Source organism: Podarcis erhardii, assembly GCF_964252035.2.
Source record: "Podarcis erhardii genome assembly, chromosome: 5".
Taxonomy (NCBI): domain Eukaryota; kingdom Metazoa; phylum Chordata; class Lepidosauria; order Squamata; family Lacertidae; genus Podarcis; species Podarcis erhardii.
In genome coordinates this window covers 45,601,417-45,626,126 of record NC_138509.1, presented here as the reverse complement: position 1 = coordinate 45,626,126, position 24,710 = coordinate 45,601,417, and the positions used below count along the sequence as shown (strand labels likewise).

At 41.0% G+C, this 24,710-nt stretch overlaps 1 protein-coding gene across 1 annotated transcript; it reads left to right on the top strand.

Annotated features, from left to right (window-relative positions):
• The first annotated feature begins 1,016 nt into the window (after positions 1 to 1,016).
• On the top strand, positions 1,017 to 22,775 carry GPR26 (G protein-coupled receptor 26). Its single transcript, XM_081863775.1, has 3 exons — positions 1,017 to 2,119; positions 14,002 to 14,115; positions 19,936 to 22,775. The coding sequence occupies exons 1-3, from the start codon at positions 1,401 to 1,403 to the stop codon at positions 20,165 to 20,167; spliced, it is 1,065 nt and encodes a 354-aa protein (XP_081719901.1). The 5' UTR covers positions 1,017 to 1,400; the 3' UTR covers positions 20,168 to 22,775.
• The last annotated feature ends 1,935 nt before the right edge of the window (positions 22,776 to 24,710 follow it).

Sequence of the window (24,710 nt, the reverse complement as noted above, 5' to 3'; positions counted from 1 at the left end):
TGGAGGAGGCATCCAGCATTTTCACCCCCAAACCAGTTCATTAATAGGAGCTGAAGTCTTGCCCAATAGCACAGATACCTGAAGAAGCTGTGAAAGTTGCAAAATCTGGAGTCTACAAGTTTTTAAAAATCAAGATGATAGTTCCTTGTGGCTGCAAAAAATGTTATGGACCACAAAGTATTTACTAGAGTGTGAGTCAACAGGAGGCTTTCAACAGGACTTCCAGAAGTGTGGATGGTGGAGGCTAGAAAGCAACCCTATATCCTCTTTCCTTCCCCAGTGTTTTTGATGTTCCCCTCACCTTATGCACTTGTATCTCCCTTTTCTTCTCTTCCCTCGAACATGATGTTCTTTTATCTCCTCCATAACCACAGTCCTTCACAAAAGATGCTGATTTCTGTGAAACCATTCATACGTGCAAATAAAGCAAATACATATTAATCTGCATGTATATAAGAGGACTGTAAATGGATTCTCTTTATTTCAGACTTTGGGCTGGGCTGGGGAGTTACAAAGAAAGTATATTTATTCTCTGAATATTTGTGTTTTCTTTCTTTCATTCTCTAAAGGAGTCTGAGAAAACTTTCAAATTCACATAATAGAAATCCTGTAAACATAAATGAATAAGATAAAATAACACCATCCTCCGGAGCCAAGCTAGTCAACATAAATAAAAGAAGAATCATTCCTGTTAAGGATGCACTGAAATATATTTTTAAAAATATAAAAAAGGCTGAAAGATGGGGCTTTAGCATCTGTTGTTTGAAAAGTAACTGCTAAAGATATCAAATGGATGGGTGGGATTTTTTTCAGACTTCCAAGATCCCCAGATATCAGGGGGATATCATCTGAGGGATGCAAAGGGGGAAAGGGAAAGGAAGCTGGTATGTCAATCACACCAGCAAATCACCAGCAGTGTGCATGCTTTAATCCATTAATGGGGGATTTATCTGTGATCATAAAAGCAGGTTAGTCAGCCTGGAAGTGTGTAGGTGGGAGGGGGAGAGGGAGAGCGTGGAGAGAGCAAGATAGAGACAGAGGAAAAGAGGTAAAGAGAATAAATACACTGGTTGAATTGCTGGGAAGCTTTAGGACCAATAATCAGGGATCTCGGATGAAACTGCTCCTGTGAACATCCTGCTTTCTTTAGAAGGAGACCGTGGCTTGGTGCTGCTGAGATACATATTTTTTAAAACCCTCCTCATAGTTTGATAGGCATTCCCAATGCTTTTTGTGCATGTCTCTAAAAAGCGTTGACGTGGAAAGAAGCAGCAGCAGTAGCAGCAGCAGCAGCAGAGAGGAAAAAACTGCAGCTCTTCTAAAAATACTGAGGGCATGCAGGAGTGTGAGCAGGCTGAGGAGGAGGAGGGTGTGAGAGTGCCTCACACCATGTTTTCTGGATGCCAGCTGGGTGCAGTTTTGGAAATGTTCCTCCTGTGAATGGAGGCACCATGAACATTTGGGAAGTGATCCTGGCTTTCTTGATTGTGGTACTCATCCTTGTCTCACTGCTGTCCAACGTGCTGGTGCTGATCTGCTTTCTGTACAGCGCAGATATCCGCAAGCAAGTCCCAGGATTGTTTATCCTCAACCTGACCTTCTGCAACTTGTTGATGACTGTTTTGAACATGCCCCTGACCCTGGCTGGGATCATTTACAAGAAGCCGCCTGGAGGAGACCAGCTCTGCCACATCGTGGGTTTTTTAGAGACTTTCTTGACCACCAGCTCCATGCTGAGCATGGCAGCTCTAAGCATAGACAGGTGGATAGCAGTGGTGTTTCCTCTCAACTACCATTCCAAGATGCGTTACAAAGATGCTGCTCTTATACTGAGCTATACATGGTTGCATTCAGTGTCTTTTCCTATAGTGGCAACTTCTCTTTCTTGGGTGGGTTTCCATCACCTTTATGCCTCCTGCACCCTCTACAACAAGAAACTGGAGGACAGGACAGAGTTTGTGGTTTTCACAGGGGTCTTTCATTCTCTCAGCTTCCTCCTCTCCCTCGTAGTCTTGTGTTTCACATATCTAAAAGTGCTGAAGGTGGCACGCTTTCACTGTAAAAGGATTGACGTGATCACTATGCAGACCCTCGTGCTGCTGGTGGACATCCATCCCAGGTAAGGAGATACCTGTGTCCTTGACTGCCAAGGGCACACACTTCTGAGGATACCTGCAGAGAGGCAAGATTATGTTTATTATCAGACTCAATTGCCATCCATCTGTAATTTTTTTTTTAATGTAGCACTTGCCTAATTCTAATCTGCATGCTTATATTCTCAGGTCTCCTTGTAGCTACAAAATTAATTGCCAATTATATCCTGCAAAGAGCAAAATATGTCATCTAGGAATCCTTGGCTGGGTTTGAGGGCTATAGTGGAATCAAAAGGTTTGCATGTGCATACATGTCCTTTCAGGTAGTGTTCTTGAATCTTTGCTGTTTTCACTTACCATGAACAGATTCATCATGCCTGTTCATTAAAGTTAATCAGTAACGTCCATGGGTGTTTGATGAACTGGTTCAGGCTGAAATTCCTTGTGTTCCTTAAAACTGCAGTGGGGAGATAGCACACTGAATACCATTCTGCTTTCTGTGACTTTGTGAATGTCACTTTGGAGTCAATAACTTTATTTTCCTTGAAGGAAGGATGCCCAGAGAAATAATATTTCCAAAAGAAGCATGAGCAACCAACTAGGTACAAATACATCCAAAATAGCATTGAGATTCAAATTAGTACTGACAAGCAAAGGAGACTTGAGACTTGTTCGAGAGACCTTAAATCAACCCATATTTTCTAGGTATGGGAGTCTCAAGACAAGGGAGGGGAGAGGAAGCAAGCAATGGCTAGGATGGGGAGGGATAACTAGGGGGAGGTACAAAAGGGAATGTCACAGAGAATGAAGAAGAAATATAACCAGGGGATCTTTGTAGTGGAGGTTTAGATATCAGATGTGAGAAGATTTGACAGGTGGAATGTCATCTGACTGACTTTGCTAGAGTAGATTTTGCTTGTGGGAGATGAAGGTACAATGAGTTTGTTGAGATTTTCAGTTGGGGGAGAAAAAAGAAGGGAGAAGTGTAACCAAGTATGTGACAGGGAGAAAAAAGGATTCTGGTGTGAGTGGGAATGCATGGATGTGGGGGGTTCTGGTGTGAGTGGGAATGCATGGATGTGGGGGGTGGGGGGGGAAACCTCACTGGAAGAATATAGGAAAGAGAGATGGGTTTAATGAAGGTCCCAGCTATGCAGCTACTCATAATTTTTCTCTCTGTCTCCCCCACCCCTCCTCTCTGTATCTATACATTGATGAGGCAATAGCAATGCAGTGTGGTGGCTTCCTAAAAAGGATGAGTTAAATTTCGATCATTTAGAACCTGTGGAAGACAGGAACAAAGTAATGTAGCTGCCTATCTTTTCCCTTCACTGTGAGTAATAGCAGCTGGTCAAGGGAGAGGAGGCGGGGAGGCAAAGACTTGATGGGAATATATATAATTTTGCATGCTATTTTCTTTTCTTTTTATTTCATAAAATTTACATACCACTTGATTGTACAAAAAAAACCCCTCAAAGCAGTGCGCAATAAGTTGAAACAATAAAACTATCACCAAAAAAGAATACAGCCATAATTTGAAGCATACAGAAAGTTGAAACCAGAATACAGTAGTCTATTTTTTTAAAATAAGCTCATACAAACTTTTGAAACATCTGAATAAGCTTGCCTAAATAAGAATTTCTTCAGCAGGCATTGAAAAGTATACAGTGAAGGTATAGAAAAAGTGAATAGAGATAAGTATTTATCCTTATTTCATAATACTAGAACCCAGAGTCATCCACTGAACAAGAATTATGGGAGATTTGGCATGGACAGATGGAAGTACTTCTTCAACTAGCACATGGTTAAACTATCACATGAAGTAGGCAAGTCCACTAACTTAGATTTGCTTTAAAGGGAGATTCAGCAAATTGTTGGAGGATAAAGCTACCAAGGGCTACTAGTCGTAATGGCTATATTATCATGTCTCTGGATACCAGGAGCTGGTAATCAGGAGTGCGCAGAGAGCAACTGTGCTCATTTTCAACTTTGGGCTACTGAAGGGCATCTGGTTGGCATCTGTAAGAAACAGAATGCTGAACCAGAGAGGCTTTTGATCTGATCTAGCAGGATTCTTCATGTTCATATATAAAAATAATATTAATAATGGAATCAGTGTGGTCTCAAGAAAGGGAAAAAAAGGAAAAAAGTGCACAGTCAGATGAAAGAAATAGAAGGTAATTGTATTCACATAACACTTTAGAGCTCAAAAGTCTTCAAAACATTACTTCATAACCTTAATATCAGCCTAGTAAGGCAGACCAGCATAATCACCCCTATATCCCCTGGTTGCGTGGCAGTGGTTTACCTAAGTCTGTGTACAGTGGTACCTCTGTTAAGAACTTAATTTGTTCTGGAGGTCTGTTCTTAACCTGAAACCATTCTTAAACTGAGGTACCACTTTAGCTAATGGGGCCTCCCGCTGCCGTTGCGCCACCGCCGCACGATTTCTGTTCTCATCCTGAGGTAAAGTTCTCAACCCGAGGTACTACTTCCGGGTTAGCATAGTCTGTAACCTGAAGCGTCTGTAACCCGAGCTGTCTGTAACCCGAGGTACCACTGTAGTGAGTTTGTGACAGAGATGAGATGCAAACTGGGAGTTGCTTTATCCATATCCCAATATCTTATGGCCCATCTATGCATGGCATTGCAGACCAGTGAATGGATTCAAATTTACTTGGAAATAGCTGTGGGGGCTTAAAAGGGCAGAGGTGAGATACAAACGCTGTAGCACAGCAGGGGGTAGTTGTATCCATCCCTTCAGGGTCATTTCTCCAGTTTAAATCACTATTAGCCTCACTGAGGGAGAGGGAATGAAAGCTACAAATTAATATGAGCACCTGTCTTCACTGTGGCTAAAAGCAGTTGCCAATTTAAATCAGGACAATAGCATGTTTCAACTAACCATAGGACAAACTCCAATTTGCCTGGATTCAGAAATAGCACATAGGTGCAGCTAGTCTAAAGTAGAAGTGTAAGCTTCTAAATCCGCCCCTCTGGCTGCACTAGAGGGAGAGAGGAGCTTATTTTTTAGTAAATGCATATCCGATTGTACTTTTTAAAGAGCTGATATCGAATATTTATCAAATACATTCACTGATATTTGACATATATTTCATTTAGCTTGAAAATAAAACTGGGTGTTCTGTGACCAGTCAGTATCAAAACAGCAAATGGATAGAGCAAAGTGATAAATAATCAAGTCTCTGAAAAACCAGATCATTCCTTATGCTAATTTCCTAGTGGATCTTATTTTTACATGGATAATGGGAGTTTATTTTTGAAGTGTAGCATTCAGCTCAAAGTGTGATTTCTGGTAACCATGGTTAATTCCAGGTGTTATAAATTTTATATTCCTTCTCTTGTTAATATGGGAGGCTAATATGCACTATATCACCGTAAAAGTCCTTAATTATAGTCTTTCTGTAATACCAGACTCCCTGCATACCACCTAAGGTAAGTTGTAAATCCTTCCCAAAAGTTGTTTTTATAAAGGAAACATTGACCAAATTTGTGCAGCCAGAATGAATGATGTTATGCCAGATGTCAGGATATGTCTCCCCCTGCCCCGCCTCCAGAATTGGTTGTACATCATGGTGCAAAGTCATTTACAAGCCTTTTGTTTAGGGCTATGCAGCAACCGGCAGTTGAGCAATGTTAAGTAGGAAGATGCCTTATGGTGCCTTAAATTGGAATGGTCAAAGGAGTTCCGCTCAGTATCACTGGGAGGCATATGGAAGGACTCAGGCAGATCTAGGTTCACTCAACACTTCTGTCTCCCACTCTTTGGTTTATGATCAGAGGGAAATGGAAGAAAACTGATCCTTCTGACTTTCCAAACTCAGATCTCTCTCACTTGTAGCTTTGCAGCTAAGCTCGATGGCATCACCTTATCAAAAACTCCTATATCAACCCTTTCCAGCCTAGTGCCCATCAGACATTAGGGACTACAACTCCCATCATCCCTGCCCAGTGGCCATGCTGGTTGGGGCTGATGGGTGTTGGAGCCCAAAACATATAGAAGGCACCAGATGAGTGAAGCCTTATTTATGGTCTTCCTCAGCCATAGCATGGGGTCTTTAGTGATCACATTAAGGATAAGCAGGTTAGTTGTCCTCTGAATGCATGACTCCATAGCCCACGCTGCATAAAAGTCAACAAAGCCACACTGCTCATCAGTGTGTATGGGCCCACGTACACAAGTCTTAGATGATTATGCCCTTATTTTTGCTTTCCAATACTCACTTCATCAAGCTAGCAAGTTTGGACAGGTGGGGTTTAAATGGACTTGGGTTGTCTCCAGTGCTTTCTTTTTTCTTTTTTTAAAAAAGTTTAGGGTTACTCTCATTTTCCTACTCATATTGAAATACTGCTCCTCAATGAGGCCAAACTTAGATTCACAAAATGTTTAGGGGTATGTGTACCCCCAGAAAAAAGCACTAGTTGTCTCCACCTTCTGTACCCCCTCCACATTATGAAGCTTAAATCAAAGCTGATCAGTAGGACTAACCTTCTTTGTTATGTGGTGGCATAAATGCCACTGAAATCCATGTTTTTCATAACCAATCATATTTCACAGCATTTCTGTGCCTCTTAGGCACATTTTCAGTCCACACCTAGAAGGGAAGTGAGAACAAAGTATATAAATGAGATAACTGAGAAATTTAAAAAAACCCTTATGGATTTAGGTTTTGCAAAGGTTGGATTGGATCATTGACATTTTGCAGTATAATGCAGACTTCCTTCTCCATATGATTTGGGAGGCGTTCAATAACACTATCTAAAGTTTGTTCAAACGGGAGCTTTGATTTCACAGGAACATGCAGACACAGAACTGTATAGACAGCTAATTATAAGGGTTATACATAAGGAACACCATGAATTCAGATAAACATGGTTTTGAACAGTAGAAGTTCTGCGGTATTTAAATAAAGCAATAGTTTGAATCTATTAGATTTGCATCTGAGCAAAATCTGACGGTGTGGGGAAGACCACTTGTGAGGGTCCTCCATGAGTGGTGGGCATCTACTTCCCCTGGAATTTGTTTCCATCTGGTCTTTTACACACACACACACACACACACACACACACAATATCTTATGGAGTAACTCAATTTGGCTAATCTGTTAGATTTTGCATTTTCTTTCTTCTTTTTTCAAAGAAATCTAAGCGGGAGAACCTGTTTGAGCTAGACTTTACCTACCCTCTTATTTTGCCCCTGTAGATGCTTTGTACCCCAACGCTAAGGGGTACAAACTTAGGGGTGGGTAGAAAGAATGGAAGAAAGCAGGAGATAGCCTTTCCAAGCCTTCAGAATGGTTCAAGGATAAAAGATCCTGGGCTCTTCCAATTTGTCTGGAAAAGAACTTGGGTAATGTTGAAAAGCAGCAAGCTTCAGAGAAGGGCTGTGGCTCAATAGTAGAGGACATGTTTTGCTTATGAATAGATCCTAGGTTCAATTTCGTGATGTGTCTGTATAGGGTTGGGAAAGTCTGTTACCTGAAAGCTTCTTCCGATGGTTGGGGAAACTTCTTCCCATCTTGGTTGGCCACTGTAAGAAGAGAGTGCTGGACTAAATGGGTCTTTGGACTCATGCAGCAGGTTCTTGTTATGTTCCTATGTTCTTATTTATCTATTTATCTATTTATTTTATTTCTTACCACCCTTATTTTATTTCTTACCTCCCAGAGCAGGTTACAAAAATAAAATATATCATTATAAAAGAAATAAGGAAATAAAACTGTTACAAAACAAGAAAAGTATAGAAACAATTAAAAACAGTTCCATACAAAAATAAATAAAAAAATAATCTATATGTAAGAATAATAATAAATAATAAGCAAACACACAAACAAACAAACAAAATAACCCATATGTATAAACAAGCAAAAATAGTTCCAATGTAGCTGTAAAGATTACTTTATAAAACTTCATTAGGTGCCCAGAGAATTTATGCTGGAGATGTAATGCTAGAGCTGCGTATGAAACTCAGAATTTTCTTGATAGAAGTAGTTCATGAAACAGAAGCAATTACTCGTTATCTCCTGCGAATGAACTTTCTAGCTGGCCAAATGAGAAGTTGAGGATTTAGTTTTACCAGAAGACAGAGAACTAAATTCATTCATGATATGAAACAGAGAACTAACAGTTGATCTGAACGCTGTGAAAATGCTTTTTTAAAAAAAGTTTTGAAAAATACATTGAATTTTCCATAGCTCACTTTCACCATCTAGTGTCACATTTGTACACTGCACTTTACAACACATCTAAGACGTTGTATTTGCTGCTGTGTAGCTGAGTCTTGGGTCTGAGGCACTTGCCCAGAGGCACCAATGAAAGCCTTCATGGGTGTGGTTCCTGTGTTAAACAATCTCTCATACATAAAAGCTAGCTGAAGACACCGCAGCCACATGCAGACTTTACCATGTATACACTCACTTTTGTTCAACGAGGCACTTTCATTACACCTGATGAAATTCTTTGTGCTACGCAACTATGAAAGGCACAGGAGCCTTGTCTTGCTTTCCACCAGCAGTTTATAAGCTGTCTTAAAGGGCAGGCCCACAGAGAGCACATTACAGTAGTTCTAACTGGGTGTTGAAGCCAATTGCACAATATTTAAACATGTTATGCCCGGCCACTAAGAGTTCTTGCGAGGAAAACACCTGCAAAGACTTGGCTATCCAATTAACACTTGTGTGGTTTTCTTTTTCTTTTTCTAGTTATGTTTACAGCACTGCCAAAATACAGGCATTTTGTGCAGCTTGAGCAGAGCAAAAGGAAAGAAATGTCACATATTAACAAGATTATGTTCTCTAGCCAGTCTAAGGAGCAAAACATGGATGCTAATTGCCATGATCTTGTAACCTCCTTCTTGAACTAACTTCATTTATCGGAGTTTTCAGTGTGCTCCGGCTAGCCAAGTGACCTCAGCTGCCACAACAGCTCTTCTGCATTTTGTACTTCCTATTTTAGACAGAAAAAAAGAAATCTGTGGCCATCTCAAAGGTTCGTTTTATTTTTGTTACACAAACCTATTGGTCCAAGAGATGATAGCATCTTAAACTATTCCAGGCCTAAAAAGAAAAGTCTATGAACCTTACCCCCCTTTGCACATTTACGCAGCATAGATTTCAAGGAGATGCAGGAAAAAATGAAAATGGTTGCATTGCTCTTTAGAGAGGTGCAGAACAACCCTAACCCCTGATCTGTGCGGCTGCTTGGAGTTAGTTGAGGGCACCTTCACAGCGTTCTACTGGTGTAGGGATGGGAGCTGCTGCACTCACTAAAAGTGCATTGGATATCATGCAATCTCTGATCTTTCTCATAAGAAGTCATAAGCCTGCTGGATCAGGCATAGGTTGGCATGGCATTGAGGCCAGGATTGGTTCATCATTCCACAAAACCCACATTGATGGGTCTGCTAGGCTTGCACCACCCCAAACCCGTTCCATTGGAGTTGGCCAGTGCTGAACCTTGCCAAAGGTAAAGGTAAAGGGACCCCCGACCATTAGGTCCAGTCGTGACCGACTCTGGGGTTGTGGTGCTCATCTCGCTTTATTGGCCGAGGGAGCCGGTGTACTGCTTTAGGGTCATGTGGCCAGCATGACTAAGCCGCTTCTGGAGAACCAGAGCAGTGCACGGAAACGCCATTTACCTTCCCGCCAGAGACCAATTTATTTACTTGTACTTTGACGTGCTTTTGAACTGCTGGGTTGGCAGAAGCAGGGACCGAGCAATGGGAGCTCACCCCGTCGTGGGGATTCGAACCGCCGACCTTCTGATCGGCAAGTCCTAGACTCTGTGGTTTAACCCACAGCGCCACCCACGTTCCATTGGAGTTGGCCAGTGCTGAACCTTGCCAAAACGTACGCCAAAAAAGCAAGGTCTCACTGGGTGACCAAGGTGCAGATTCCAACCAGGTAGATACCCCAAACCAAGCATGGAGGTGCAAATCAGGTTGAGAGGGAAAACAAATCCTTTCTGGCGCTGACAACCGGCAACCCAAAATTGTTCTGGGAAGGCTCTAGCTCGAGGGGAGGTGGGCGGGAAGCTCTCAAGGCAACATGGCCCTGAGCACCAGAGGAAGCAGGCTTATATAGTCTTTCCCTTCCTTTTGCAAGGGCTCATGGGACAGCTATTTTTCCCATGAGTCCATTGCACGGGCAAGATACGCGCAAATAAGGCAGCTTGGCAAGATCTATGCTTAGATTCCTCAGAATATGAACCACTATATCCTATATGAACCGCCCAGTCAATATTGCAGGCTCACATTTGCTTTGAACAAATATTTTTGCTATGGACAAAATAGTAAATAGCAAACCAAATCATCTATGCAGGCATGTCCCTTTCAGGAGCAATATATACATGTTTACAGGAGTCATATTCTGAAACAGGTAACACCTGGGTCATCTGCTCTTAAACCTGGCCCAAGCATTCATAATTTACCCAAAATTAACAAGTCTGTTCCAGCTCATTCCAAGAAAAGCTACGTCAATCAGGCAAAATGTGATCTGTTAAATTATCTATTGCGTGGAGACTGGCTTGGGAATAATAAGCATAGCATATATATTTTTCTACCTCTTTCCATCAATGTGCATCATCAATGTGCATCATCAGTCATGTAGACATTTCTTGATTTAATCAGCGGAGTAAGATTTTGGCCCTACACATTGCCCGGACATATGTTGCAAGTGTCCACAGTCTTCCTACAAACCTACTCAAAATGTACTGAGATCCAATTCTGAAAGGAGCAGCTCGGGGGCAGCAATCTATTATGACATCACACCTAAAGAAATGACTAATGTAATACGTGTGACTGATTTAAAGAGTTGCATTTAACCCTATTTAAATGTCAAAGGCAACCTGAACTAAGAGGCTTGTTTCTCTTCAGCTACCTTTCTACTCTGCGTACAGAAATAGCACTGATTTCAGCCAAGTGTTTTTATCAGGACATCGTGGCTATTTTAAGACCCTAATAGCTTTTCACATGGCTGAAAACAGCCCAGAATTGGCTCAACTCTGGACCACCTCAGGCCAATTGCATGCCATGTATATTCAATATTCCTGCACCAAATGTAGCAACATAGAAATCATATACACTATTCAATCTCCAAGCTGTTTTTGCCCCTCATGGCTCTTCAAATAACATCCCAAAGAAAGAAGTCAGACATGGTAGTGTTCATTTAGCAATTATTAACAGAAATATTAAATGAAAGCATTAAAAAACCCAGTTCATTTGGACAGCACAATAATATATGATCATTTATTATTTAAGTATTCAAAATCCACAGCTCACAGCCAAGTCTCTTCTTTTGTCAGGCCTGTGTAATTTCTAACCTATCAACCTGGCCACGGCCTTCAAGCTATGTATGACAGCCTGAGGAGAGCTGGATAAATGTTCAGATTTTGCAGACTGCAAAGCAAGCATGTAGGCAAGAACAGCACAAAATACAGCTGGTTGGGGTTATGGTCTCCACATCTTTAACCCCTAAACCTCATTCAATACTTTGCGTTAACGTCAAAATTCATGTGACGTTAAATGTGTGTGAGTTTTTAAAGTGCATGTTTTTATTCTTTAAATAGCAGTCATGAGATGAGGGGAGGAGAACCACAGTATGTAGGCCAGGTCGATTTATCCCTTTCCCTCGATGCAAAGGTACCGTCATTGCATACCCTCCAACATTCCTCAGATGAAAATAGGGACATTTCTCCCTCATTCCTGCAACTGACCCTCCTCAACCCCCCATTTTTTCTCTCCCCCACCTTACAGAGCATTTCCACCACCACCACACCAATGGGAAACAACACACCACCCCGAAAAAAACCCCTTAATCCCGTTTTATTATTATTATTTTATCCTATGGTAGATTTACAAAAAGAAAAACACATACCAATAAATAAATTTTAGAAAGGGGAAAGTTTACAAAGGATTTTTTTAAAAATAAATAGATGAATAAATAAAGACTCCTTGTGCTACACTTCCCTTTCTTCCTGCCCAGGGCAACCCTGCTCTCTGCCTGTACCTCAGAACTGGCCAGCGGCGGAGCAAGATGATCGGGCGCCTGAGGCGGCATGCGTGCCCTGCACCCAGGGGTGGGGCCAGCTGGGACAGGACACCCTGCAGGGCCTCCGAGGAGTCTGCCTGCCTCCTCCTGGCTACCCTACAGCTGACGAGGAGGCAGCAGGCGGACCGTTTGGGGCAGCATGGAGCCTGCAGGTGCCCAAGCCACTGCATCACTCCCAGGAGAGACGTGTGGCTTGGGTGCGCTGCAGGCCCCATGGTGAGTGCTGCCTGGCATTTTGTCACCCCCCTCAGTGGTGACACCTGGGGTGACCCGCCCCCACTGCACCCCATTCCTATGGTCCTATGAGCTGTCCAAGAGAGAAGGTGGGCAGCTTGTAGCCGCCACTTCTGCTGCCACTGGCTCATCCTTCTCTTTGAGCTTGGAGGTGGCACTGGGAGGGGGAATAGGGACATTCCATGGTCAAATCAGAAGCCAGGATGCCTTTCATGCTTCCGGGATTGTCCCTGGAAAATAAGGACACATGGAAGGTATGCCAATTCCCCCTCATACCAATTAAAGAAGTTACTAGCCCTGGGAAGGAAGCATCTCTTGTCACCAGTACCGAATTTAGCTACATTTTCTGTTGGATTAAGCCAAGTTAATTTTGAAAGTCCACTATGCAATGCCCAGTGCCAAACTTCTTGTGGCATCCTTCTATCTGGATCTTGAGCTCCCTGGCTGAAATTCTTTGAGTTACATCAGATTCAGATTTCAAAACTCTTTCACCTATGTTGTTAATTGAATTACAAGTATAAGAATGTATTAATAATTTTCCAAAATATGATCTTTTCCTTAGTATGTCAAATGTTCAGTTTACTTACCAGAAGCCTGCTTATTGAAAAGGTATAGTTTGACAGCATTGCTTTATATTAAGAGATGAATATGTTACTGCTCAAAAGATTCTCCTATCTGAGTTAGGTGAAAATTTACCCCAAACTACCGAAATCTACAGAAGGGCTTGTATCAATGCATTTTCTATGTCCCAGCTGAGTGTCACATTTTAAAAGAGCATTGAATTCCTCTAATCTAAAGCAAATAATCATTTCACTACAAATCCATGAGGCTACTTGCCATAGTAGTTGGCAAAATTAGGCCCCAATCCATCACAAAGGCAGATTGCCTAGGCAGGCACAATCTGTGGCCCAGTGAAATAAATAAGGTGGGATGCAGGGTTGGGTAAAAATCAGGCCAAATCTTTATGACTATGGTAGAAACCAGAGTTGGCATGGCAGTAGGGCGAGGATCCTGTTCCTCATTCCACCAGCCATTGCTAATGGAATGACACTCTGTCAGGGAGGTACCTAGCCCCCCTCCATGTGAATAACCCAGCACTGACCCCCGGCGTGGTGCAAGGCAAGCATCCAGGGTCTCACTGGGCAACCAGGGTGGGGCATGCTATAGCTAATCCTCCCCCTGGGCTGCTTGTGGAGGAGCCCTCTACTATGCTTACAGGCATGTCTTCTACACACACCTGCACACCCCAACCTTTCCCCCATGCAGGCCAGCAAGAGGCATTATCAGAGTTCAAGGACACATTCCAGAAAGGCAAACACATTTGGGGCACCAAACAGGGCCAATGAATGGTGTAGCTTGGGAAGAATTCCAAGGATGAGACAGAGAATTCTGGAGGGTCATAGTCAGCTTTCAGGTTTGGTTTTCCCCACCCCTGACTCAGCAAGGCCATGCGAGCTACTTTGCTCCCCCTCAGCCCCTTTTACTGTGTCAGCGCTCTTTGTTTTTGTGCATCTTCAGGCAAACGCCTGAGCATGGCTTCTAAGTCAAGGTGATGAAATGCTGTTTGAAATGATAATTTGCATTCATGTTTTTATGTCAAAAAACAGTGTGAGAGAGCGATGCCTAGAAGAACAGAAGAGGCGGAGACAACGAGCAACCAAGAAGATCAGTACATTTATTGGCACTTTTATACTCTGTTTTGCACCATATGTAATCACAAGGTAGGTTTAAGCTAGTCTTTTCTCATTTCCATCTGCAGCGCACTCCTGTTATTTGTATCAGCAGACAATTAAACTTCTGCTTGTCAAAATTATGCTAAGCATTTTTCACTGTGCTGAGAAGCGTTGCCATCTTAGGTGCCTGCATTTTATGGTCCCAACTGTGGCCAAAGATTTGTTAGTGGAAGGGATCAAATCCAGCATCCCAATGGGAAAGTCTTTGATATGGATTAAGGAGAATACAGTTAGACTCTCATCAAAGAAGATCACATAGAATTCAGAATGTTGTCCGCACATTTCAGTGGGTATGTTGTGCTGTGTGATGCAGAGCAGATGTTCTGGGACACATGGTGGCTACTTTAAATTAATGTACACAGATGTGCCAAGTTTACAGCAAGCATTTGAATGAAGGGACTGCCAGCATTTTCTGAGTCCTGGTCCTTATTATCAAAATGGCATCCTCCATGCATAAGGGGGAGATATCATCAGTTTTAAAGAAACTCCAAGTTTTGCCAAAGTACAAAAACAGCCCAAAATGCACTTAATAGTGACAGAATACTAATGACTTGTTCCACGGTGTATGATGGATGGATGGACAGAAAGCTCAATGGGAGTGGTAACGCAAGAGAATATACTGAACAGGAGAAGAGCTTACTGCATGGGTTTTCATTCAGGATCCACGGTATCTGATTACTATGAGGTAGAAAAATGTAATCCCAACACATTTTTCTTTAAAAAAACACCCATGAACAGAAAAGACTGTTTGGGCAATTTAATTCTGATAATATCCAAGAGCCCTTTGAATTTTGTCATTTACTGTATCTACTCTCTTCCACAATGTTTGTTGTCCCCCTTCAGCTATAACTGGTGATACCCCTTTTTTTGCACACCACCCCAACATTTAGAAGCCATTGTGGAATAACATTTGAGGTTGCCTCTCCATATTCTTAAGATGCATCAGTCATGAGAAAGGTTCATCACAAACAGGTCATATCACAGTTTTTCAGACCTGGAGCTACAAAACCAGTATTGCTGTTCACAGCTTATTCCTGATTAATAAGTGCTAGAAGATGCACAACAATGTTAATTTTGAATGACAATTGTAAAATAAATAAATAATAGATATTATGACATTCCTTGTTGAATTATGAACATTTTTGCATCCAGTATCAGAGAGGTTCACAGAAACCCCTGCTTTGTTGCTATGTTGCAGGCAAGAAGCAAAAAGAAAAAGAAAAAAAAACAACCTCTGCATTTATAAACCTCACTCAAAACTGGCCTGGTGGAAATGAATTATTGAAATCTGGATTACTGTGCTTCAGAAGCAACATAAGAGGGAATGAGCTAAAAGGCTATGTTAGCTTCTCTGAACATTTGGAATGTGTTGATTTATTTTTGACCAAGCGCTTCCTGGAAAAAATGATAATATCTTGGCACCCATTAAACTTGGAGTGGGATTAACAGCAATGTTCAGTGCCCTGATAAAAGTCAAGACTGTAGGAAGCTTGTAACTCACCTTTCTTCCACTTCCTTTTTTTATTTTATTTTTTTTAGTAGATGGATACTCAGAAGTGCTTATTAAATAAAAACCAAATACTTGGAGGGGGGATGTAGTTCAGCAATACAGCATGTGCTTGTCTGGTTGAAAGCGCTTTGGGTTGCCTTGGGCAAGATAAGGCAGCTAACATTTTTAATAAACAATTTAATAAATAATAATGCTTTGTACCCAAGAGGACCTAGATTCAGTCCTTGGTATCTTCAGGTTGGGCTAAGAAAGAAACCTGTCTGAGACCCTAAACAGCCACTGACAGTCAGTGTAGGCAGTATAGACAATGCTGAGTTAGATGAACTCACAGTCTGACTCAATATATGTTTAATATGTCCACATTCAAGGTCCATTGATTCTAGCATGAAAGACTTCCCGCCCGCCCCCGTGCAATCCATTGTTAAATGTCAGTGTTAGAAGTGCTTATTAAATAAGTGTTTATTAAATGTCAGCTACCTTTAAGTTTACGTGTAAGTTGCTACTGATTTTACAAACTAGGTAGTGTTACTGTTAGTGAAATCCAATACATATATGCAGTGCCATTTTTCTAGAAAAAGAGGTACCGGAACTCACCAACAATGCTTCCCTTGTTCTCTTATAATGGAAATGGTGGTCACCTGAGAGGTGCCAGAACTGAGGACTCAGCTATACAGCTGCAAATAAAACGTTTTAAGTGTGTTGTAAACTGCAGCATACAAATGTGACACTAGATGGCGATGGTGAGTTATGGCAATTTCAATGTATTTTTCCAAATATTTTTTTTAAAAAGCATTTTTAAAAGCCCTACCTGGAGATGCCAGGGACTAAACTTTAAACCTTCTGCATGCTAGGCAAATTCTCTGCCATTGAGCAATGAACCTTCCCCAAAACTACTATTAGCTGAAAAACTGCTTTAAAAACTGTTTGTATGGATGTATGGGGAAAATAGGGATATTTCACAATTCAACTGGAGTCATTCAGCTGGAGTCATACAGGATCAACTGCATCAGAATATGGATGGAAATGTGCATTTTGATGTGCATCTGAACATACACCCGACTGAAAACAATGTAGGATGAATAAAGCCTGCTTACCAATTCCAACGTGTGTGTGTGGCAGTTGTGGCCCAGTGTGGCCGCAGGTATGTCAGAGCGGCATCTGCTTGCCCTCACAAGACCTGACAGCCCACGAAACTCCTCCACTGGTTGCATGGGAGGGCAGGCCCCACCGTGAAACTTTAAAATTTTAATTGCCCAACTGCACGCAAGTTTAGGGGTGGGAAGGTCAGGGCGGACCTGGGAGAAGCCTCCCCAAACCTGGCTTCATTCAGCCCCATTTCATTAACCCCCGTTTCATTGGTCAAAGTTTCAGGATACCCGGTTAAAAGAGTCCAGGGGGATGGATTCTGTCCAAATGCCCAGACAAGGGCTAATGGGCCATAGAACTCCCCAAATTTGCATTCCAGAGGGATTACCCAGAATTGATTAGCACCATAGGGATTGACCCTGAAGGAAAATCACCCAATGTGGGTTAGCTGGTTCAGGATATACACCCAATGCTTATGCCAAAACCTACTGGTATCTGTAATCAACAATGTTGGGGCCATTTTGATCCCATGCTTGTGATCCCTTGTCATTATTTCTCCTTATTTCTCATTCCCTCTCCCCATCCTGATGGCCTGGGCACATTGTGCCTGGTTCCGTAAATGACACCTCCATTTGGATAAGCATCTAATAAAAGTCCATGAGCATGTGCTTTTGCACGTAGAACTAATTATCTCAATTAGAGTGCAATTATATAAATTATATCCAGTGGGATATAAGACACAGACACAATTTAAAAATAAAAACATTATCAGTTGTTTTTCCAAGTGTTGTATGGTATGAAAATTTGAGGGGAAAGGAAGGGCACTCAAGGAAATGTAGTAATAAGTGTCTAAACTCCCCCTCGCCTTTGAAGGCCATTTCTTCTCGATGTTCTTTTATAAAAGGTTAGTTGGAATTCATAACGTTGATTGATAGCAAGTAAGATATAAACCACTTTGCATCTTAGTGTTTCAGGGTATTCACAGAGCTTTCATCAGCTTCCATCAGAATATCAATAACTCTACCTTTCGAGCGGGGAAAGTATTCAGATAGCAATGAGAGTATGAATTATGCTTTTTCCTATATTGTGACTTCCTTAACCTATTCAGTGAAAGCCTTTCTAGATAAAAACCACAGAATGGCCTGCATAAATTGAAATGCTTCTTAATGGAGATCTTACACACAAGAGTGGCACTCATAGCATGTGACAGAAAAATCACATCTGGAATCTGACAGAAAGTAATTATAAGAAAGTGGAACTAATTGTTCACTTTAAAATCAATAGTATACCATTACCTTCAAATGTTCCCCTTGGGTAACAGTGCCTATAAATAAGCTCAGCTCCTGCATCCATTCTGATTTACCTCTGCACTAGCAGTAATGGTGTGCAAGGGGACTAGTGTTCACCTAGGGCATGACTCTTCCCTACACAGGTGCAACATCTATGTGGGGGAAGGATCCACAAGGGTTCAAAAGTGTCCTGTTTTCATCTCTCCTCCCCACTCTCAGTTTATATTAAGATGACAAGATAGGGGGGAAAGCATCAGGCTCCCACCCCTTAAATGCTTGTGAAGAAGAAAGAATTTAACAGGCGTACCTTGCCATACAAACTATAAAAACAGCAGAACCCTGTCCTTGTTTGTATCTGGCCACTGTAGTTTATGTAGGCAAGTGCACACTCCAGCAATTCACTAGGTTAGCCCAGGATAGAGAACATTGTCCAGTTCAGAGGGTCCTCAGAATTATTCCTGACATATATATGTTCACAGAGACAACATTGCTATGGGGACTTTTCAGGAACTATTAGGAGGTGGGGGGTTTCAAATACCTGCTTCCCCACAGGTCCTGAAGCCAATCCTGAAAATTGCATATGAATAACCAGTTTCAAAATGCCATTTCTGAAATTCACTGCTCTTCGTGCTAGCTTGCCTTTTCAGAGACAAGCAAAACCACACCCCCCCACCTCCAGCAAAAATTGTTTTGTTTTAGTCTCATTTTTCTTATATGTCTTTGGTATCTTGTATAGTGTTTTAATTAACTGAAGCTGTCTTGGTTTTACAAAGATAAGCAGCATATTTTAAATGAATAATAAATGTGCTCCTTCACGTGGGAATTATTTCAAATGCAATTGAGTCAGCTATACCCATTTCTCTGGATAATCTTTTTTTCTTGAAATAAGGAAAGGTACATTTATAGAGATGGCTGCAACTATCTCCCTTAAAATGGCCAGGCCCCAGTATGGTTTTCCTCTGCAATTGTGTACTTGAGTAGATACAGAGACAATAAGCACAATTTGTTTGTATGTGCTAACTATATCATGTTGGTGATATAGGTATTCAGATATAAAAGTATGGGTGGTTTTTTTGTTTTTTGTATCTGTACATATACAGTCAAGTTAACTAAATGGAAACCTCTATGTCAGCTTTCCACAACCTCATGTCCTCCAGTTGTTGAGTCCCATCAAAACCTAGACAGTATGGCAAATAGTCAGCGATTAAGGGAATTGTAGTCCAAAGCATCCAGAGGGCACCATGTTGGGGGTGTCTCCTGTATTTTCAGAAGCAATTTAGCTAGACTGGTGACTGGGAGTGGCCGCCGAGACCATATAACACCAGTCCTGAAAGACCTACATTGGCTCCCAGTACGTTTCCAAGCACAATTCAAAGTGTTGGTGCTGACCCTTAAACCCTAAAATAACCTTGGCCCAGTATACCTGAAGGAGCATCTCCACCCCATCATTCAACCCGGACATCGAGGTCCAGCTCCGAGGGCCTTCTGGTGGTTCCCTCCCTGAAGGAAGTGAGGTTACAGGGAACCAGGCAAAGGGCTTTCTTGGTATCGGCACCCTCCCTGTGGAACACCCTGCCATCAGATGTCAAGGAAATAAACCACTATCTGACTTATAGAAGACATATGAAGGCAGCCTTGTTTAGGGAAATTTTTAATGTTTGATTTTTTATTGTGCTTTTCATATAGTTTTGGAAGCCGCCCAGAGTGGCTGGAGAGGCCCAGCCAGACGAGCGGGGTATAAGTAGTATATTATTATTATTATTATTAACCAGATGCTGTGGACAAGCAATAACTATGGACAATTGTAGTATTCTCAGAGGCTTTAATGCTAGTGGGAATAGAATGTTTCAATTTTGGTCTAATTAGGAGGTTCTAGTCCTTGATATGTTTATCTGACAATCATATTTACTCTTTTCTTGACAGACTGGTAGAATTATCATCCATAGTCCCCATCAACGCACACTGGGGAGTTATTTCCAAGTGTCTGGCTTATAGCAAAGCTGTTTCAGATCCCTTTGTGTACTCTTTGTTACGACACCAGTACAAGAAGACATGGAAGGACATAATAAACAAGATGCTGAAAAGGAGCTCAATAAATTCATCAGCCCTCACAAGTGAATCACAGAGTCGAAACATTTTGCAAGCAACTGATTGAAGAGCTGAGGTTAAACTATTTATTCAATGTAGCCTAATACTGGAACAGTCGAGGAACAATAGCTGGTGCCATTAGGATGATCAGCTGACAATATTTTGGAAAGCCTGCCTTTTAAGTCTTCAGCAACTTAGGTAACGAATTTCATAGCAAAGTTGGCTGCCTTTTAGTACTGATATCTTTAGTACTGATAGTATCCTGTTTGCAAAGATCCTCACCAATTTCACAAAATGTGTGGGAAAAGCAACATTCTAACCTCAAGGGGGTTTAGATATGGATAATGATAAGAGATTGTGTTTACATATTTCCCCACCACCACCCAAACAAACAAAAAACTGGATAATATTTGTGCCAGTTTTGATGTGTGGCAGCAAATTGACATCTGTGAGCATGCCAACTATATGATCAGGTGAAGACAATCACTCCTAGTTTTTCCTGAGATTGCCCCTACTTAATCACACATACCTAATTACACATAAACCTGTTAAGATAAAACTCTTAGGCTGCAATCCTATACACACTTACCTGGGAGTAAGTCCCACTGAACATAATAGGATTGATTTCCGAGTAGTGATACATAGGATTGCAATGTTGGTGTTTCATCCACACCCTCTAGGTTTGCACTGGTTTTCTATGTGCAGAAGGAAACTACTATTGAGCCATGGCTGCGTTTACATTTGTCAAATGACGCTCTTGCCTGTGGTAGGCTGCAGAACAATTGCTTTCATACATCAAAAGAGACACAGCTTTGTGACTCTTAATTTCAGCTACTGATTGCACTGCTTCCAGTCTGCAGACTTATGGGTCTTGGTGACCCACCATTCAAATGGTTGACCACCAATAGATTAGACGATATAGTCCATAGTCTGCATCTGTTTGGGGAGAAATGGGATATACTTGCAGAAGGAGTACAAGTCTTTTCACAAGACACTTCTGATGCTCCTCAGTTATGTGTTAACAAAACTATAACAAAACAGTAGGAAGCTGTGTCTCATTTTGCCCAAAATGTTTCCATGTTGTAATGGTTTTCTGACTGTGAAAATACCTAAAGTGTTGTTGCATTTAAAGTGTCAGTGTCTAATGTCCGCAGTGCTCTGGCTTGTGTAGGCTGCTGGCAGTCTAGAATGTAATGCTCTTCACAATGCAATAGCTAACTTTTTTTCCTGTCGGATCGTGACGCCCTGGTTGGTTGCTTCAAGAACGTGTACAGAAATGTTGCATAGGTTTCCTTAATCAATGCTCAGAACTAGATATAAGTGTTTGCACAGATGCCATAAGGATAGGATTAGCTAAATCTATTTTTTTTAAAGGAAGAAAGACTTACGTAAGAAGTTTGTTTGTTTGTTTTTTTAAAAAAAATGCTTGTTATAAAAATAATAAGTATGACACTTATAGCCAAATTTATTTTTTTGAAACATCTCTGGAAATATTTTGTTTCCAGTGAATGCAGTACTCCAAAACTAAAGAATGCTGGGAATTACTTTTCTAAAAGTTAGTTTCTAAAATAGAAACTCAGTTTCGAGAAATGCAGAAGGAAAAGGGATAATTCAGGCATCAGCCCCATCTTCTCTTTCCTCTTGTGCATAGTTTGCTTTTAGTGTGAGAATCCCCTTAATTCCTGATCCCACTCCTGTACACATATTGCTGTGTGTACCCAGTGGTGTGTATAAAGAAGGGACTGGGTCAGGCCTCAGATGAAATAAAAACACTACGCCTAAAAAAAGCCTCTGTTTACCTTCTATGCCTTCTGTAACCATGATGGGCAATTTAATTTAAAGCAAGCAAATAACACCCACCCTACAAAAATGCTATAGGATTTGTAAGAGAGTTTCCCTTCCATTTTCTAGTTCTGTTGTTTTTGTTTAGTACCCATATTTCCTACTGATTTTTTCAAGCATTAGAGTACAAGGGACATCTCTGTCAAAGATGCATAGGCTATTTGCCTTTATGCTTTGTGCTGAGTTGGAAGAAAGAAAATCATTTTCTCTTTGAATTAGACAAACGGCAATTGTGTGGGCTATTTTTTCTTAATCCATAATTGATTTCAAGGGAGATGCTAAGTATATTCTTCAGTGGCATTGTGGGTGTGGGTGCGCGCGCACACACACACACACAAACTGTACATATGAATGTCCTGATCTGAACTGATGCACCTACATAATTTCCATGAACGTTTATGAATTTCTTTTCTCCAAAATGCATCGGTCAACTGCTGAAGTCTGATCTGAAAAATGTTGCCTCAATCCACAACTCCTACAAACTGCAGTGCTCAAAGAAGCGTTTGCAAACATGAATTGCCCCGTTTAATGGCATAATGATCTTCTTCTTCCTTTGAAATGAATTGTGAGAACAATGGCAGTGCTGTGGATGGAAGTGTTTTCTTGTGGTCACTTTCAAAGCTGTTCAATTAATTACCAACTGTAAGCTGAATTCATATCTCTGAGCCTGTCATGGGAATATCTCCAGCTTCAATGAAAGTAAGTAAGAGGATGGTTGTAAATGAATAATTGATTTCATTGGTGTTATAAGTTGCTTCTAATGCTAAACTGCTAAAGATACTAGTAACAAGATTTCTTAAATTTTCTCTTGCAACCAACTTAGTATTTAATCAAAACAAGTACTGCCTACTGTTCATTTAATATTCCACCATGTAAATCCCGTTTTTCTTTCAGTATTTGTTTGGCATACTTACCACTTCATAATTAAATGGTTTTATATATTTGACCTACAAGGCCATCTTCCAGTGATTCATACAAAAGTAGCTTCACTGATTATTTTGACGCTGTAGCTTATTAATAGCACTCAGTACAAGCCAAAAAGTCATATAGAAGTAGGGGAAAGCCCAAGGATAGTACTTTTGAGCAAATCATTTTTGCTGTGGTCAGTTCCAGATAATAATCGAAGAATCCAGTCCTGTATTTACTTCTCTGTAGACATACATAGGATTACACTGCAAAACCTATTTGGTTCCAACAATCTGCCACACTACAATTTCTTGAGAGACATACTTCCTCCTCCTCTTCCTCCTTCTTCGTCTCCTCCTCCTCGAATTTACCCTTTGTGCCACTCACCCAAATTGTCTGCTACCAAGATCAAAGGATAATAACATTAAATAGGCCAATCATTTCCCCAGGCTTTGCCTGTTATAACATTAGGATCTGGTTTACAAATCTTCAAATCTGGCATAGTGAAAAACTTAAAAGTGAATAAAGATATGAGATTCAAGAAATAATATTGGGAATTTTTGATCCAGCTAAAGTGAAGCCCTTTCAGGGCCCATTTAATGATATCCCAGAGAAATCAAAATGACATTAGAAGTGTATCACTTAGGCTGGATCCTGGTTTGTGTACTTTCTGTATTCCAGAAAACTAACATTTTGCTTTGGTTTTAGTATTTTTGATGAATTGCATGTATACCTAAGAAAAGATAGCATGTGGCAAACAAAACACTGCTGAAACACTGCCCCTAAACTATTTTTCAAGCTCACAACACTGAAAATGTTTATTCTGGTTGGGGTCTACAGATAAATATAAAGGAAGAATAGGGTTTTGTCAGCCAGACCCTCAGCACTGAAAAAATGAGACCTACACTGGAAGGAGATGTATGATTTGTTAAGCTTATTGGGATAGAATTGTTGCTTATTAATGCCTCAGTTCAGAATCCTGTATGTATACCACTGTACATATAAAGCTGTTAAATGTGCCCCTTTAATTTCGTGGGGTGGGGACTAAATTCATGGGTTCAAAGAAGGGCCTATTCAGAGCCGTTTCTTCTACTGAAACAGAAAGTCAGCCTTTGGAGTAAAACGAAAAGCATCTTAGCACATAAGAAAACACTTGATTTTAGCACATGGTTTTGGTCCATGTGTAAAGCTTGGTAGCAGGACCTAGAAGGAGTGGCTTTTATGTTTACCCATGAACAAATGCCAATGAGTTAAAATAGCTTATGGAGAGAAAGTCCCACATACGATTGTTTTCTGAGCTGTGGCATTCACAGCTAAGTACAGGATCTCAAGCCAAGCCAAAACTAACTTTGGCTGAACTGTAAGACGTTGATTTAGAAATCAAGAGGACTAGACAGTCCTTAAACCCTAATTTTGAACTAGGCGGTATAAAAATGCTTCCTCAATTGTGCAAAGTCAAATGGTTGTTTCCAACTAAGTTCTACTCTGAGTACATGCACGGAAATTAATGGGCGTAAGTTACTTATATCAATTAACTTCTATGGGTATACTCTGAGCCTAGCTTAGTTGAATACAATCCCCAAACATTCCCTTAATGTTTTAACCATGTTATTTGTTTGTGATCAGCTGAGTATTCCAAAATGTTTGTTGCTACTGCTAACACTGACCTCAGAGAAACCGGATCCAAAAATTGATTGCAGTTAATTTAATCAATGATTTTTGAATCATATCCAGAATATATATATATTAGCTGGGTTTCATTTTTGTTAAAGTCCTGGTGGCCAAAGAAAACAAGGGGAAGAATCACAAAAACTGGGCCTTCATGGATAATGGCATGCCGATGGAACTCCTGGTTCATGTAC

What these genes read in the sequence shown, in the direction of transcription:
- GPR26 (XM_081863775.1), top strand. Translation starts at nt 1,401, where the DNA reads ATGCCAGCTGGGTGCAGTTTTGGAAATGTTCCTCCTGTGAATGGAGGC. An exon ending in CTGGTGGACATCCATCCCAG is followed by an intron (nt 2,120 to 14,001) that starts GTAAGGAGATAC and finishes GTCAAAAAACAG; the next exon opens with TGTGAGAGAGCGATGCCTAG. An exon ending in GCACCATATGTAATCACAAG is followed by an intron (nt 14,116 to 19,935) that starts GTAGGTTTAAGC and finishes TTTTCTTGACAG; the next exon opens with ACTGGTAGAATTATCATCCA.